The sequence below is a fragment of the Chenopodium quinoa genome, unplaced genomic scaffold (assembly GCF_001683475.1).
Source record: "Chenopodium quinoa cultivar QQ74 unplaced genomic scaffold, ASM168347v1, whole genome shotgun sequence".
NCBI classification, from domain to species: Eukaryota; Viridiplantae; Streptophyta; class Magnoliopsida; order Caryophyllales; family Amaranthaceae; genus Chenopodium; species Chenopodium quinoa.
This window is the reverse complement of record NW_018743574.1, coordinates 8181607-8198027: the sequence shown is the minus strand read 5'-3', so window position 1 is coordinate 8198027 and position 16421 is coordinate 8181607. Positions and strand designations below refer to the sequence as shown.

At 33.3% G+C, this 16421-nt stretch overlaps 4 protein-coding genes across 4 annotated transcripts; 3 read left to right on the top strand and 1 right to left on the bottom strand.

Moving 5' to 3' along the window:
• The first annotated feature begins 1354 nt into the window (after positions 1 to 1354).
• On the top strand, positions 1355 to 3235 carry LOC110682507 (peroxidase 27-like). The gene is made up of 4 exons (XM_021858848.1): positions 1355 to 1642; positions 1815 to 2000; positions 2104 to 2269; positions 2375 to 3235. The coding sequence occupies exons 1-4, from the start codon at positions 1433 to 1435 to the stop codon at positions 2779 to 2781; spliced, it is 969 nt and encodes a 322-aa protein (XP_021714540.1). The 5' UTR covers positions 1355 to 1432; the 3' UTR covers positions 2782 to 3235.
• Positions 3236 to 6322: 3087 nt separating this feature from the next.
• LOC110682506 (phosphopantetheine adenylyltransferase) lies at positions 6323 to 9918 on the top strand. The gene is made up of 6 exons (XM_021858847.1): positions 6323 to 6880; positions 7800 to 7871; positions 8629 to 8688; positions 8986 to 9080; positions 9489 to 9558; positions 9685 to 9918. The coding sequence occupies exons 1-6, from the start codon at positions 6737 to 6739 to the stop codon at positions 9790 to 9792; spliced, it is 549 nt and encodes a 182-aa protein (XP_021714539.1). The 5' UTR covers positions 6323 to 6736; the 3' UTR covers positions 9793 to 9918.
• A 208-nt stretch (positions 9919 to 10126) lies between these two features.
• On the top strand, positions 10127 to 12448 carry LOC110682504 (syntaxin-112-like). The gene is made up of 2 exons (XM_021858846.1): positions 10127 to 10856; positions 11189 to 12448. The coding sequence occupies exon 2, from the start codon at positions 11215 to 11217 to the stop codon at positions 12121 to 12123; it is 909 nt and encodes a 302-aa protein (XP_021714538.1). The 5' UTR covers positions 10127 to 10856; positions 11189 to 11214; the 3' UTR covers positions 12124 to 12448.
• Positions 12449 to 12528: 80 nt separating this feature from the next.
• LOC110682503 (putative glucose-6-phosphate 1-epimerase) lies at positions 12529 to 16095 on the bottom strand. Its single transcript, XM_021858845.1, has 10 exons — positions 15844 to 16095; positions 15573 to 15694; positions 15288 to 15405; positions 15134 to 15185; positions 14530 to 14667; positions 14203 to 14301; positions 13759 to 13856; positions 13202 to 13309; positions 13040 to 13121; positions 12529 to 12809 (listed from the first exon to the last, which is right to left on the bottom strand). Exons 1-10 carry the CDS (start codon positions 15915 to 15917, stop codon positions 12744 to 12746), a joined length of 957 nt encoding a protein of 318 aa, XP_021714537.1. The 5' UTR covers positions 15918 to 16095; the 3' UTR covers positions 12529 to 12743.
• Positions 16096 to 16421: the final 326 nt, after the last annotated feature.

Genomic DNA, 16421 nt, shown 5'->3' with positions numbered 1-16421 from the left:
TTCTTCTCTTATAAATTATTCATTTAATCTCTATTCATTTCAGTTCAACTCCAATCAGTTCAGTAAATGTGAATATACCCTAAATATATCTTATTTTTCTTTCAACATTTCAAAATTTTTACAATCCTCATCACTTAGAGAAAAATTAAAGATATTAACATTCAAAGTTGTATTGATCTGAACAACAGTTCATACAGGCTAAAGAAGATCAGTACTTAGTTTAAAAAATTAAATGGTGTACAAATTAATCTTTTACTCTTAAATTAGAACAATAACTAAATTGTATTGCCTTTTTTTTAGGGGATATTAAAAATTTGATGTTCTATATACACTATACAGTTCTGTATTATATATACTAATGTTATGTGCAACTTTGGAATATTTTATATCTCATAAATAATATCTCAAAGTTGCACATAACATTTGACGGAGGTAGTTTGAGTAAATGAGTAATATGATAGAATTGAATTAAAGGCACTGACATAAATGAGATTCCCAAAACTTGGTATCCATATTATATGCATCCACTTATATGCTCCATTGGTATCAAAATATCAAATCATGGTGTGCCTTGTCATTTGTCAAGTTGACCTTCATTTAAATAAATCTTAATTAATCATACATATCATATAGAGATAAATATATACTCCTACATACATCAATTGTAACTAGACATAAAATATTAGGTGCTTACGTTATAGGAACACTTCAATTCATACAACTATATATTTTATAATAATTAAGCATTGTTTTTTTCATATAACTATACACCTCGAAAGTTCGTTATTATTAAATTAGGATAATTAAAATATCCGATGTTCATTTTCTAATAGACAATACGACAGTACATTATACATACTTGTATTATTGTATACCATCACCAACTAGCCCAAACTACCTAAGTAAATGCTTGCATCTTGAGTGTATTATGTATATATGTTCCATATATGGTCCCATATTATATAAATTAAGAATAATGTTTATTTTATTAATTAAAAAAAAGAGATTATTCAACCTTAGCTACCTCGCAAATAATTAGTAGTCAAGCTGTCAAGCAGCCATATTATATAGGCTAGCCTAGGTAATTATTTAAGATATAGTCAAAGTGTTACTTTAATTTGTCAAGTTTTATTTAACCTATATAATAATTGTTAGCACCAACCAAAAAATAAATAAATAAATAAATAAAAACCAACTACAAACGTGCAAACAAAAGGCTTTGTTTGGCTTTGGTTTTGGATGCATGCAATATTGGAACAACGTACAGCAGCCTCTTGGTTGGCAATATTTGACATGTTAATTAGTGGCGGCATAATTCGTACGTAAACTATTCACTATATAATGAACCTCATATTGTCCTTCTAATACTCATCTTAGCAACTCTACTTCATTTTATTTAATTATTAATTAATTATTAAGAGATCAATCGATAATGGCTACTCCGAAATTTATGTTTTTCTTAGCTCTTCTTCTTCCTCTTGTATTGAGTGTTAATGGCAACGGCCTAGCAGTGGGGTACTATTCGCGTTCATGTCCTCAAGCCGAGTCCATAACAATGAATGTTGTCAAACAAACTCTAGCTGTTGCTCCTTCTCTTTCTGGCCCCTTGTTGAGAATGTTCTTTCATGATTGTTTTGTTAGGGTGAGTAATAATAATATTGTACTTTTTTTTTTTGTTTCGTAAATTAGGTTGTGTTCTTTTCAAATTATATTTTTTTATTCTCGACTCTGTACTCATATATAACACAGTTATAACTTATAAGTTAAAAACCATACAAATCATTTTCTTATTGTTATATTTGTTTGATTCATAGGGTTGTGATGCTTCTGTCTTGCTAAATTCTCCTACAAACCAAGCTGAGAAAGATGCAATTCCAAATCAAACTCTTAGAGGATATGAAATCATAGATAGAGTCAAGAATGCTTTGGAAATTCATTGTCCTGGAGTTGTTTCATGTGCTGATATAATAACCATGGTATCTAGAGACGTCGTGGTTCAGGTGTATATCTCTTCATATTAAATAATTAATAAACAAATCTCTAAATTATTATTCGATTTTTAATTGTAATTTGGAACTAAATTAATCTTATTTACCTTTGTAGACTGGTGGATTTTCATGGAATGTTGAGCTAGGAAGACGAGATGGTGTTGTTTCTTTGCTTAATGATGCTTTAACTAATTTGCCGCCACCTACTGACAATATAAACGCTTTGGTGAGAAGTTTTAGGGGAAAAGGACTGAGTGTAAAGGATCTTGTTGTCTTATCAGGTATATAAACACATTAAACAATGTTTTTTATTTCTTTTACTACCTCCTTACATACTACCCAAAGTTGTAACTAATATGTAACTTATTGAATATATAATTGTGCAGGCGCGCACACAATAGGCATAGGTCATTGTTCTGCATTCAGAAACCGTCTCTACAACTTCACCGGTAAAGGTGATGTCGATCCATCCATGAATTCCCATTACGTCGCTACATTAAAAAAGATATGTACCTTAAATGGTCCTGATGTATTCGTACAAATGGATCCCGGAAGTTCCAAGAAATTCGACGAGGGTTACTACGCGCAAGTGTCTAAAAACAGAGGATTGTTTCAATCTGATGCTGCATTACTCAACAATGCTGAGACTAAAGCTTATGTATTAGCTCACAAAGGTGGTAACCAAGAAAGTTTCTTCAAAGACTTTGGGGTGTCCATGGTAAATATGGGTAGAATTGGTGTTCTTACAGGTAATGCTGGTCAAATAAGGAAAGTTTGTTCAAAGATTAACTGATTTATGATCAAAAGCACGTGACATACGGTGGAACAAAATTCTCCTCATATTTATTGATTGAATTGGTTCATTTGGGTATATAATTTGCATGAATAAATAAGAAGATTTTACACAAGTGTGCGTGGGACATAATTAATTATAGGGCATAAAATTCAATTTCGGTTCGTAAAGTGTATGTATGTGAAGTTTTGTGTTGGTAGAGAACATACTTGTATTTCACAAACTAAGTGTTTAAGTGAGAATTCATGTCTAGGTCATGGGGAGGTTTAAGTAATTAAAGGCACAAACGATGTATATTGTGGTGCTCAAAACCACTTATATTTTATCTGTTACACAGGACAATCTTTCATAAGATTGATTTCAATGGCAAGTGTATAATATTTCCATTACTGAGCTTTTGTTTATGTTTATGTACTGATGCTCTCTTCCATCAATGAAAAATTATTATTTAATTTATGTAATTTGCAATGTTTGTTTTAAAGAATGTAAAGTACATGGTCTAATAAAGACTCCCTTATTGAGGATTGAGAGTAATAAATTTCAGTCTTTGAGCAAAAGTAAGTGATTTGCAAATTGCAATAAGTTGAATGAAGAAAAGTCAAAGTGATGCTACAGACATGTTGTTGGATATGTAAGTTGTAATAACTGAACATGCATTGTTTATCCTCATTATTAGATGATATATAGAGCCAATCAAATGTCCCTACTGTACTTGTCAATTTAATAAAGAGTACGTACACTAGGATATTAAGAAGAAAGAAACGGAGTGAACTTTTAATTAAATTATGTATATCAGCAAATCAAGATATTTATAAGTTTCTAAATCTATAATACTTTCTCCGTTCTTTATTACTTGACCTGTATTTCTTTTTACTTGACCTGTTTCCTTTTATGGCAAATATAACATTACACTTTTACTTATTTACCCTCGTAACAATTTCTACTAGGACACTTACCCTTTAACCTTTATTTTTTCCTATCTTACCTCAGTCAACTCTCCCCCTCATTCCTCCACCACCAGTCACCACCATATCCTCTCTCCTTCCTCCACTTTATCCATGGCAGCCACCACAACCACCACCTCACTTTTTTTTTTTTTTTGAAACACCACCCTTATCACCGCCCTTATATTTCCTCTTCACCGGCGATGCCCTCCAGTCCTCCACCTTATTTCAATCACACACTTTCTCTTACCTCCGCGCCGTTGCCATCAAAATACCCAAAATTTACCAAGGCTACGATGGTCGAATTTGGTCGCCAAATTCAGATCTAAAACAAACACAACCAAATTCAACCTTCATACCCTCGATTTTAGATCTCAGTTTCTTAAATGTTGCTTGGGTGACGGTGGTTGGAGTATGTGTATTTCCTTTCTCTTTCTCTTTTCTTGTCTTTATTTCGGTGGTTGTATGTACGATCTATAACAACCACAGCCAACAATCTCTCAATTTCTGTAAAAAATACTCACGGTGGGGTATGGTGGTGGCGGCCTGAACAGGGGCGGTGAAGGGGAGTGCTTGTGGTGTGGCATAGGCTGTTTTGGTAGTGAAGAGGAGCGTTTGGGTGAAGGGTAGGAGTGGTGGTTGTGGTGCGGCGTAGGCGTTGTGGTGGTGACCTCTGAGATGTAGTATCAAAACTCAACTCTCTAACTCTCTAAGTGTCAGTGGAGGGGAAGGGTAGGAGTGGAGGGCAATTTGGTCTTTCACCTTTTTTTCTACTCTGCCTTAAAACTTGTGCCTATTTGCAATAGGTCAAGTATATATTAAGAAGCATTCTTAAAGTTGCTTAAAAATACAATTTGCACAAAATTTGATTCACACCATCAATTTGATTACTAAAGTGTTGATCGCTAAGCAATTGTCATGTTACATGCTACTCTATTTTTTTTTCCCGACCGGCTTATTACATGTTATTTTAAAAAAAAATTATACTCCTTATCAAATAAGGGTTTAAATTATAGCGTTAATGCAATAATTTGGGACATTTTAAGGTTCAAACACACTAGTTTTAAATAATCAAAATATTATTTCTAAACTTTTATTCATTAATTAAGCTAATTAGTTGGGTCAATTACTCAATATTCCTTAGTTCAAGTCAATGCATATTCCCCAAATATACCAGCCTCAAACTACAAAGTTACTGTTCAATTGGATTCACCTACGTGTAAAAATCAAGAATTCATACACCATCATCATGTTCTTCCCAACCACAAGATGCACCTCAATTGTCAACCAATCCAAGCTTTTAATTAACATGATTTTTACCTTCAATTTTATCCCATTTCAATTGCAATCTTACCATAACATTTCAGCTATTAATCCCAAATAAAAACACCCCAAAATCTTCCCTTTCTTCCGGCAAGCCACCGTGGCGCCGCCGCCTTCAACCACTCGCCGCCCCTCATCTTCCATTACTCTGTTTTCTCCTTGGTGCTTCCTTAATTATATTTTTTATTTATAATTTGGGTCTTTGATTTTCCTCCTTTTCTAACCAAAACTTTGAATAATTATGTATTTTTACTTTAGATGTTACTTACATTTTGGAGAAATATTTTGGATTTACTTTATTTATCGTTATATTATTATTATTGGATTTATATAGAATCATTAGCTTTGTTTTTTTAAAACTATATTTTAAATAATGATTCTTTCATGAATATTTGAGATCATACAATGGAATTCTCAAGAGTATTTCAGTGTTTTGCAAATAATATGACTAATTATTTAAGTGAATTTTATGAAATGATATATTTTCTCAAAACTCTAAACTACTACTATGGGTTTGTTTTCTTCGGCTTAATTTTAATTCAGTTTAGTTTGGTTCAGTTTAGTTCTTAATTTCTTTCTCTCGTAAACAATTCATTTCAATTCTATTTAATTCAGCTCAAATCAATTCAGTTCATTTCAACTCAATTTAATACATCAGAACATGCCCTAAGTCTACTTCGTACATTTTTTTTTTTGGAAAGCACTTGGTACATTTTTTGTCATTAGCTAATTTCTTTATTTAATATTTACAATGTTTTGTCATTAAAGTTATGATATACGATACGAATTGAAGTATGAAGTATATTCTAAATAGAATATTGTAGAAGGATATACTATAGCAAAAGCCAATATATTTTTTTTATATAAGTATTTTACTAAGTTATAATGTTCAAAATAACATCATAATCTAATAATGATTGAGGTCTTAAAGAGCTATGTTATTATTAACTCGATTACTCAAATTGTCACTAATACAGTACGTGATTCTTGGAAGCGCGAAGAAAAACAATCTATTGAGATTAGAAGAAAAGAATGTTCAATTTCATTCTCGACGGTTTGAGGTAACATCTATTGTTAACATCCTCGATTAAATTTGAGAAATGTGTCTATGACTCTATGAGCATGTCTAATGAATGTGTTTATGATATGGATTGTGGATTTGTGGGGCAATGCTTATTTATTAGGGAGTACGTAGTATTGAAATCCTAAATACAAGTAAAGCATAGTCTACAACTAAGTTTGATTTAGTGGGAAAGATTGTAATTTCTAATCTTGATGTTGGAGATTCAATCCTCATTAGAAGCACTTTGAGGGTAGGGATTTCTTACTCTTTCGGTCTTTCCCTCCTATTCTTAATGTGTCTAACTCGTAAATATCGGAATAAAAAAAGCGTGATGGTTGAGTTTCGATCAGGGTCTTTTTCCTTACCGTAATTTTTTTTTTTTTTTTAAAAACAAAAAAAAATAGTGAAGTAGAGTCGTACAATCGTACTCCCTCTGTTTCTGACCCTAGTAAAAATCTCTCCAACACCAAAATTTTTACCAACCTTTCTCTCTCTTCTCATTCAACCAATTTCCATCACATCGAACGATCCTTTGAATTCGAATCTGTCTCCTCCAAATTCATAAATTGTACAAGAAATTTCTAATAATAATAAGAAATCTAGGGTTTTGGAAAACAAATTGACAATGCCACAAACTAATCCAATTGAAGAAGAAAGCCATGATCAACAACCTTTGAATTCGAATCTCTCTCCTCCAAATTCATTTTCGGGTGTTGTTCTTGGCGGCACTTTCGACCGTTTGCACGATGGTCACCGTCTTTTTCTCAAGGTTCTATTTTTTCCTATCCTTAACTTAATTTCTTCTTTTTTATCTTCAATTTATTATCTAATATTAGTAATTAAAGGATTCTGGGTTGTAGGGTTCAACTACAAGTCAATTGGGATAAGTTGCTATTTTTGGTTTCAATTTTAAAGGAGATGTTGTTTTGGGAAATTTTGACAATTAATTTCTGGGATAAGTTGCTATACATTTACCTTATTATAGTCTGTTTAGGAATTTGTTTTGTTCATGAATTTGATCAACAATTTGTAGGCTTTGACTTTTCTGTAGTACTCTCATCTAATGACTAATTTGGATTTGGGTTTATATTTGCTTGGATTATTGTCTTACTGAATTTCCTAAGATAGTATACTGTAGGACATAGATGGATTACATATTTGTATATTACATAGATAGATTTAAGCTCATTATTACATGACAGAGATTTAAGCTCATTATTAATTAGAGTTTATATTCGGGTCGATTCTGAGATATGTTTATGATGTCTTAGTTCTATTATGCTAATAGTGTTGATGCTTGAGATGAATTTTATGGACTTCTGGCAAGAGCTCTCATATCCTAGACATTCTTATAGTAATGGCTTCTGGGATAGAAGTATTGAACCACAGTCAAGGTACACAAGTGTCGGCGTTGATAATCGTGGATGTGGCCTGCAGTTTTTTGGTTTTGCATATGAAATAATGTCTTTTCTAAAGCTTTCAGTTAATCTGATTATGACAAACTATTATAGGGATGGTGTTGTATGGGGTTGCCGTGTTTAAGGAAGAATGTGTCATTTTGAAAGCTATGATTATTGATCTAGGGAAGACATTTGGAAACTGCCTTTTTTGTTTTTAGACAACATACATGTTTCTGATTGATTTGACTTGGATGCTGAAACATTCCTGACAGAGCATTGTTAATTTAGGCTGCAGCTGATCTTGCTACAGACCGTGTTGTTATTGGAGTTTGTGATGGCCCTATGCTGGCTAAAAAGCAGGTGAATCCCTCCACCCGAAACTTCCCAATCGCTACATGTATATGCCTGTTTCATCTTTCTTTTTACTTTGCCATCCGTGAGAAGATTTGATCATGCATCTGAAAATATTTTGATATTATTTCTTTTGCTGCCTCATTTATTATGTTTACTATCTGGATAACCACTATAAGTTTACTATCTTGAAGATCTAAGTTTACTTGGCTATAATGAGGAGATATCAGATAACATACATGTCTTAGTACTTGACGAAGGGAACAATAACAAACGAGAATCACCGAGTGTCCTGTCTTTTTTATTAGCTTGTCAAATCTTAATGTTTCTGTCAAAATAATTCTAATTAATGACCATAAATTGTGTAGTAGGCAAGTGAAATGAAAGCTACAGAAATAGGATGTGAATTATTTGGGTTCAGTTTGAAATGAAAGCTGCTTTAGAGTGTGCTTGGCCATAACTGAGCTTCAGTGTCTCATGTAGTTGCGACCTTGTCTTATCATCCACCATACTAACACATGTTAATGACGTGGGACTTAAAATTATCCGCTGAGTTCAAACTGTGTTATTCATTCGTGTTAGTTTTTGTGAATTTGATTTTCCATATTTACATGCTCTTTTAGCCTAATGTTTGCTTATAAAATTACTACCCAAGGTCCACATAGCTGAACTCTAAGAACTCCATATGCTCTATTTATCAAGTATGGTTACAGAATTTCAATTATTTTTTACTGATAATTTCTACCCATCTTGAATTCTTTTGCAGTATGCAGAATTGATAGAACCTATCGAGAAAAGGATGCAGAACGTGCAAGATTATATTAAGGTGCACATTTTGTAATCATCAAGTACAAAGGCTAAGGCTCATATTTCTTAGAAATTATCTTCATAACCTATGTGGCATCATTCTAATACTGTTGCTACTTAATTTCTGCAAAACTCATGCTTGATAACATTTTGAAATTCAATCTTGTTTTTATAGAACTTATGAGTCTTTTTTGGCTATAGAAGTCCGTCTGGATTTGTTTTATATCTTTGGTTCTTTGCATATGACTACACAATTCTCCATTTTCTCACATTATTAATCAGAATTATCGTATTTTGTATATTCTCTTTTCTGCAGTCCATCAAACCAGAGCTAACTGTTCAAGTCGAACCCATTGTAGATCCTTATGGTCCTTCTATTACTGATGAAAATTTGGAGGCCATTGTAGTCAGGTATGTTATGTGGATTTAGGTGCAGGAAATAGCAGCCTAGCAGTCTTTTTTATTCTTAAGCGCTGCCCATTAATTCCACTGATTTCCACATACCCCCTTGTTATGACAGCTTTTGGGCTGTTTAGATTCTTTTTGTGCTCTTTTCTTCTGGCACATACTTCATGTGAAGTGTCTAATAGGAGTAATACATTTTTTGGTGTATACCATTACCTTATTATTGTAAAATTGTGAAAGATGGGAAGATTTACTATGCATTGAAACTGCTGAAATTGCTCGTCTTTTGCTGGATTCTGTTAAGGATAACTTTGTGCCATTGGTGTTGACTTCATGATCTGATTAAAACATAACTTATACGATTCTCAGTCACAATCCACACCTGACTGATTTATGCTTCTGCTTTCCTGGCAGTAAGGAGACGTATACCGGAGGATTGTCAGTCAATCGAAAGAGAGCTGAGAAGGGACTTTCAGAACTAAAGGTTTGATCATTAACTTGCAAACATTTTCTATTTTTAGTTTTCTGTAAGCTGAGCCTTTAAAACAAAAAAAAAATTGCTTCCATATTCTTGTGTTGGTCTGAAGCTCGCATTATATATTAATTGCAGATTGAAGTTGTTGATTTAGTATCTGATGCAACAAGTGATGATAAGCTGAGTTCGACAACCTTAAGAAAGCTTGAGGCAGAGAAGTTAGGAATTCAGCAAGAAACCTGAAATTTCTTCTTTTAGATATCGAATCACCATAGTGAAAGATATACTCCATATAATCATACACACATCATAACACGTGTACAAGAAATTTGCATACATAATATCTCAGAATTAACATTTGTGTGACAATTTGCGTTGTGGTTACCCATTGTTACAATTTTGTTAAGAGTTAATGGTTGCAATTTATAATTAAACATTTTCGAACTACTTGCTATAAGGTCTATAACACACACTCTTAAAAGGTTACAATTTTACGAGTTTTATACGACTCTAGTCTCATACTCTATTAGTATACGGAGTAACAACTAAAAGAATTTTTTAATTGAAGGCAATGGATTTTTAAGGTTCCTAGATCATGGGTAGCTCTGGCTCGTGGTTAAGACTCGTCAATGACGTTTTCCTTTTTGACCTTTTAGTGTTCACATTTACTTAATTTCACTTCAGTTTAGCTCTAATAAGTTCAGTTTATTTCAGGTCCAATCAGTTCAGTTTAGTTCAGCTTTTAATTTCCCTCTCTCATAAAATATTAATTTCACCTCAGTTCACTTTAGTTCCGCTCAAATCAATTTAATTCTGCTCAGTTCAGTAAATGTGAACAGACCCTTAGTCTTTTTTGTTTGTTTTTAGTTCCATTTGTAAAAAAAATAAAAAAAAAAAATAGGATTTTATATTTCTTTAAGATTTTGTTACCCTTGGATTAAATTCTTGTAAGGTGTTTGTCGTTTCAATTTATTTTACAATCAAACGTCATCGTTTTAAAACACAACATTTGTAAGCGGTTATGAAAATGTTAACGGTTGACTATTTAAAATTCAAAAAATCCCCTCTCAAATACAACCAACTCCCTCATTAACAGCTTCTTTCTCCATTTCTCCCTCACCAAAATTTCATTTCCAAACCCTTTTTATCTCTCTTCTTCTTATCCTCATTCATCTTAAAACAATTAAAATTCCCCAATTTTTGTTGAGAGAGAAAGAATTTAGTGAGAGGAAAAAAACCCCTTTTTTTCTTCTTGAAGAACACAGGAAAATAGACCAAAAAAGCGTTCTTCTTCAATCTTCAGCAAGGTAATCATATATTTCTTTCAAATTAGTTGTCGATTATGAATTTTTTCCAGAATTTGTTATTTGGGTTTTTTCAAATTTCTGTAATTTTCTACAATTAAGTTGTTATTTTTCTTATTTACGTTGATTATTGAAGTTAATCAGAATCTTGGTTTTATTTTATGAAATTTCTCATTTTGTTTTTGTAATTTATTCTTAATCAAGAATTTGAATACAATTTAGTAACCCATTTGAGTTTGTATTTGTTTATTTCAATAATCACAAAATTATGCTCTGTTTTTCCTTTAGTTTGATGAATTTTGTTGGATTCTGATAATTCTGTGTTGAATTGGCAGGTGCATTTTCAGAAATTGTTTCGAAAATGAATGATTTGATGACGAAATCGTTCTTAAGTTATGTTGATTTGAAGAAGCAAATTCAAACAGACCTTGAAACAGAGCTTTCTGATGCAGAAACATGGAAGGAATTAAATCCAATTGATCAAGAAAATCTCTCTGTTTTCTTCAAAGAAATCGATTTAATCAAATCCCAAATGGAGGAAATCAGTAATCTTCTTCATGAACTTGAGTCTCTTCATCAAGAATCCAAGACCACTCACAGTACTAAACTCCTCCGAGGGTTTCGAGATCGAATGGATTCCGACACCATTGCCATTCTTCGAAAGGTTAAGTCTCTCAAGTCCCGCCTCGAGTCTCTCGATAGCTCGAATGTAAGCAATCGAAGAGTATCGGTCTCGTTTCGTGAAGGAAGCACTGTGGATCGTACTAGGGTGGCAGTGACTAATGGGTTAAGAATCAAATTCAAGGATATGATATTTGATTTTACAGGGTTAAGGGAAACAATCATGAATGATCATAGGGATGATCTAAGGAGGAAGTACTATAATGCTACAGGAGAGGCCCCAAGTGAAGAAACTGTGGAGAAATTGCTGTCTGGCAGTCTGAAAATCGAGGTTTTCGAGGGGCGAGTGGGAGGGGCAGACAAGGAGGAAAAGGAAAGATATGAGGTTGTAAAGGATATACAAAGGAGCTTGAATAAACTGCATCAAGTTTTTCTCGATATGGCGGTTTTGATCGAGAAACAAGGGGAACAAATCAATGACATTGAACAGAATGTGGTGAATGCAGGAGAATATATCAGTGGAGGGACTAACAGTCTGTACTATGCTAAGCAGATGAAGAAGAAAAACAGGAATTGGGTGCATTGGGTTTGGGCTGTAGGATTCATCATCTTGTTGGTGTGTTTCATCTCCTTAATTGCTCTGAGATAAGAATAAATCATGTGTTTAGGTTAATTGGGGTTTAGATTTGCTAATGTAAATGCAGTTTATGGGGTTTTTTTTTTTGAGCTTTTCTGAGCTCTTTTAGTTGGCTACTTACCTAGTTTGTCAATTCTTTTAGTTCATTAGATACAAAAATTTCCATGATATAGCACTAATAAAAGTATGTTTCTTGCTTTTAGTTCTTCGTGTGTTTCTGATTATTGAACTTCATTATGTCGAACTCAATCATTTTCCAGAACTTATACCTTGTTATAGCGTGAATTGAAGCCTTTATACGTCATATACCACATATTCTGTGAGCCAAAATCTGGTACTGGAGTATGAAGTTGAATAACAATCAGTCTCACAGTAGTTGTTAAGGAATAGCTTCAACATAAACAATTAGTCTCAGAGTGACAGTATATAATTTTGGAATTGCTAGATTGTCCATTGAACAGGAATATGTTACAACAAGTCAACTAGATACAAAATATTTATTGAAGAATGCTGAACAATATACAAAATTTATTTTGATTATTCAAATGATAAGCTGCCAAATCCATGAAGAGTATTTCTAAGATGTTGACAAGAGAAACGTGTTCCTTAAATATGATGCTGCAAAAACTATCTCAAGCAACACTAAGTTGCTGTGTTGCTGTCCAAGATTGCTCAGGCTGTAGCTGGAGTTCTGTAATCTGCATGACAGAATGATCCATAATTAAAGATTTGAGTATAATAAGGGCTTTAAAAATCTCTCTGAAATGATCTAGTAGCAAATAGGTAGATCCTTTTTATCAGAAATTGACTCAACAAACAATTTTAGAGTTCATATGATGAATGAAAATAGTTACCCTACAGAAGTACAGAGAGAAGCTGAAGCATATAGCTCAGATATGTCATCCATTTACAATAATTAAGAATTTACCTTGGCATTCTCAACACAAACGAAATCTTTGTAACAAGCTTCCATCTGCAGATGTGGATTCCACAAGACCGCATCTAACCAACTGCATAGATTTAACAAGGTGTGAGGAATGACAAACTCAGGAAGTTGAGTCTGAACAGATGAACTCAGATAAGAAAGTACTTGGTATTCTTGACTGATATTTTATCCCCCAAACCATTATCGAGGAGTACTTCATTTGGTGCATCAAGATATACACAGTCCACAAATCCAGGAAATGTGACCACATCCCTGAAATCATTATAAGTCAATTGACCATGTGACTAAGATATGCAAAGCACAATCTAAAGCTTTTCTGGGACATTCTCAAAGGGAATATTTTCTCCACTTTCACATATGGTAAAGGCCTATTTAGCATTGAAAACTATTGTTCATTTTTAAACCACCACTGTCCGAGAAAAAAACTGCATTCCTAGTACGTTATAATTAAAAGCAGTTATGCAAAATACTATTTCGAGTGGAAATCATGACCAAAAAAAAAAAAAACTGCATAAACTTATGTATGTCGAGAGATGAATAATTAGAGAAGATAAGCACCAGCGTAAAATTGTAACATTAATGTACCCCAATCAAGCTGTCTACCGTCTACGTTATTTGGCAGCCACTTGAATAAACGTTAAAATCTTCCAGCTAAAACTGAAATAGATAACCCACTCGCATTTTATGATTATGATACGTACCTCTCCTCTGTACCCTCTTGAGGATTTTTAGGATCTAATTCTTTGCTGAGTGTTTTGCAACCTTTCAGACCTGTAACCGCCACCCCGTTGATCAAAGCCTGCACAGTAACCAAGGTAGTTCTGAATATCTGATGAAGTTTTCATTTTCACTTCAGAACAAGTTTGGAAGGCAGGAAGACTTATGATTGGGAATATGGAAAATAGCTTTTTGATGATTTATAATAGGGACTACTGGAAAAGGAAGTACTAACATTTTAGTAATTTATGATCATCCTTTAATTAAAAAGCATTCTATCCAGAACACTTTACAGCATTTAAAAGGCTCAAAATATATACAGATTACGCTTACAGCTTATCCACTCTCAAGCTTCCATTGAAGAAAGTGCAAACTAATTTGATTATGACTAATAACTTCATTGTTCAAAATGTGAGCAGGGTACTCACCCGGAAGTATGTATGCAAAGCAGTGCTAAAAGAGAAGGCCTTTTTGTCTGTATTAGTGACAGTTAACTCTGTTGAAAGGCTATTGGAATCCAAAATGATCTGAAACATGCAAGAGAAACACAAACGTTAAGCTAGTCTTGAAATCACAGCGTTGAAGATTAAGTTTCACTTAAAATAAGGTACAAGCATCATTCAAATGGAAGTATGATTGACACATGATACAAAAAAGGGATCTAAAATAGAAAAAGAAATAGAAATCTTTAACATCCTTGAGTCATTTTGTTATTCTTCCTTTCACCTAATACTAAGCAAAGCAAGGCAGCTAACCTTATACAAAGCTTGGAAGCTGTAATCCCACATTGCCCGGCTGTAAGGATTATCCTTCAGTTCTAAAGTCAGAACAGGTTTCCCATCGATACTTTCAGAATCAACAACCGACCAGTTCATATTCCTTGCAAAACCATGCTGCAGAATGATAAATGAAAGCAGCATAATGAAGATGTTTGTAGATGGTAGAACAAAACAAAAGCAACAACAACAAAGATGAATTCTTAATTATTCATGATTATTCGATTAATAACCCACAAGTTGTTAGTCCATACCATTATATCATGAGAGGATGACTAGCAAAATGCAGAAAGAGGTATAACAACAACTCCTTTTATCCCCAAAAATAGGGGCAAAATCTCTATTTAGACAGTCCCAAACTATTAGGCTACATTCTAAGTTATTTCTGTCAGAAACCAGAAGTTCAGTTTACACAGAAAGCATTTTCATTTCTTAGTCCATCACCCTATCAACCCAAAATTTCAAATGTTATAATAACATATCAGGGATAGCATATCATAAATTAACATCAAAATCAGTACTTAAATCTATGCTTTTCAGAATGGGATGATGGAAAACATTGAAGAAGCAATAACAATCATACCTGCTGTATTTCCCCAGGTCCAAACTGAGGAAAACAATGTGGGATTCCTCCACTACCATGCAAAATCAGACATTATATCAGTAATCATACATCATTTAACCATTCAAAGACCCTTAAATCACCGGGCCGAGGCGAAGGGTTAGAAGAGAGGAACCTGATGGGTTTCTGGCCATTGAACACAGCATCAGGCCTGACAAAAAGAAGGTCTTTGCCATTTGGAATTTTCCATGAAGTCACACAACCTCCAAACAAGTATACTTCAGCCTCACTGCCTTCAACCCCATTCATCAACAATCACAGTATTAATATTCTACTACTAGTATTAGTAATCTACCACAGCAGCAGCAGCAGCAACAACAACAAATGGGTTTTTTTATAAAGTTCGGAATAAGTGACAAAATCACGCGTAAATTAGTGTTATCAATATTAGTGGACCTACCATGAGGAGAAGTGAGAACAACCTTGGGAAGATTACCCAATCCTTCAGTAAGCTTAATTCCTTGAGTGGAAATAGCTGCTCCATCAATACTTGCTGATGCTCTCATACTCACAGTTGTAAATCTTTACCAAAATGCAAATCCCAAAGAAATTACTACTCAATTTCACATCAATTTAAAACATTTTCAGCTGATTCAATCAATTAAATTAGACCATTTATTTGATTTAATTGAATGATTAGATCAATTGAGAGAGAAAGGTAAGAGGAATACCTATTGTAATTGGGACAATGGAGTTTGAGGTTGGTAAGAGAGGGTAATGAAGCTGCCATAGAAATTGATGCCATCTTCGATAAAGAATTTATGGTGTTGCAGAGCAGATGTGATTTTACTTTTTAGAGTTTAATATTGTGTGCCCCTGCACTTAGACCACGAGTCAATTTTCAGTTGTATTGCTTTTCGGACATTATATTATCTGTAATTAACTAATGTTATCTTTACTTCTTTACTATTAAATCAAAATAATTAAGATTTCATTAAACCATGATTTTTTTTTTTTTTTTTTTTTTGGTGATATTCTGTTTTTTTTTACACACAAGTACACAACTACTTCTTGTCTTCTTGTCCGATATTAAGAGTGGACAAATAAATGAATAATAACTTGTCTCCTTTTGCAAATATAGATTCGGATATACCATATTTGTGGAAGGTATCATCTACTACTTCGTTATACTAAGGGTCTATTCAATTCAGGTTAATTTTAGTTCAGTTCAATTCAATTTCAATTAGCTCCTAATTTCCTTCTCTCATAAAATATTCATTTCAGTTCTATTCACGTACTTTAGCTCATT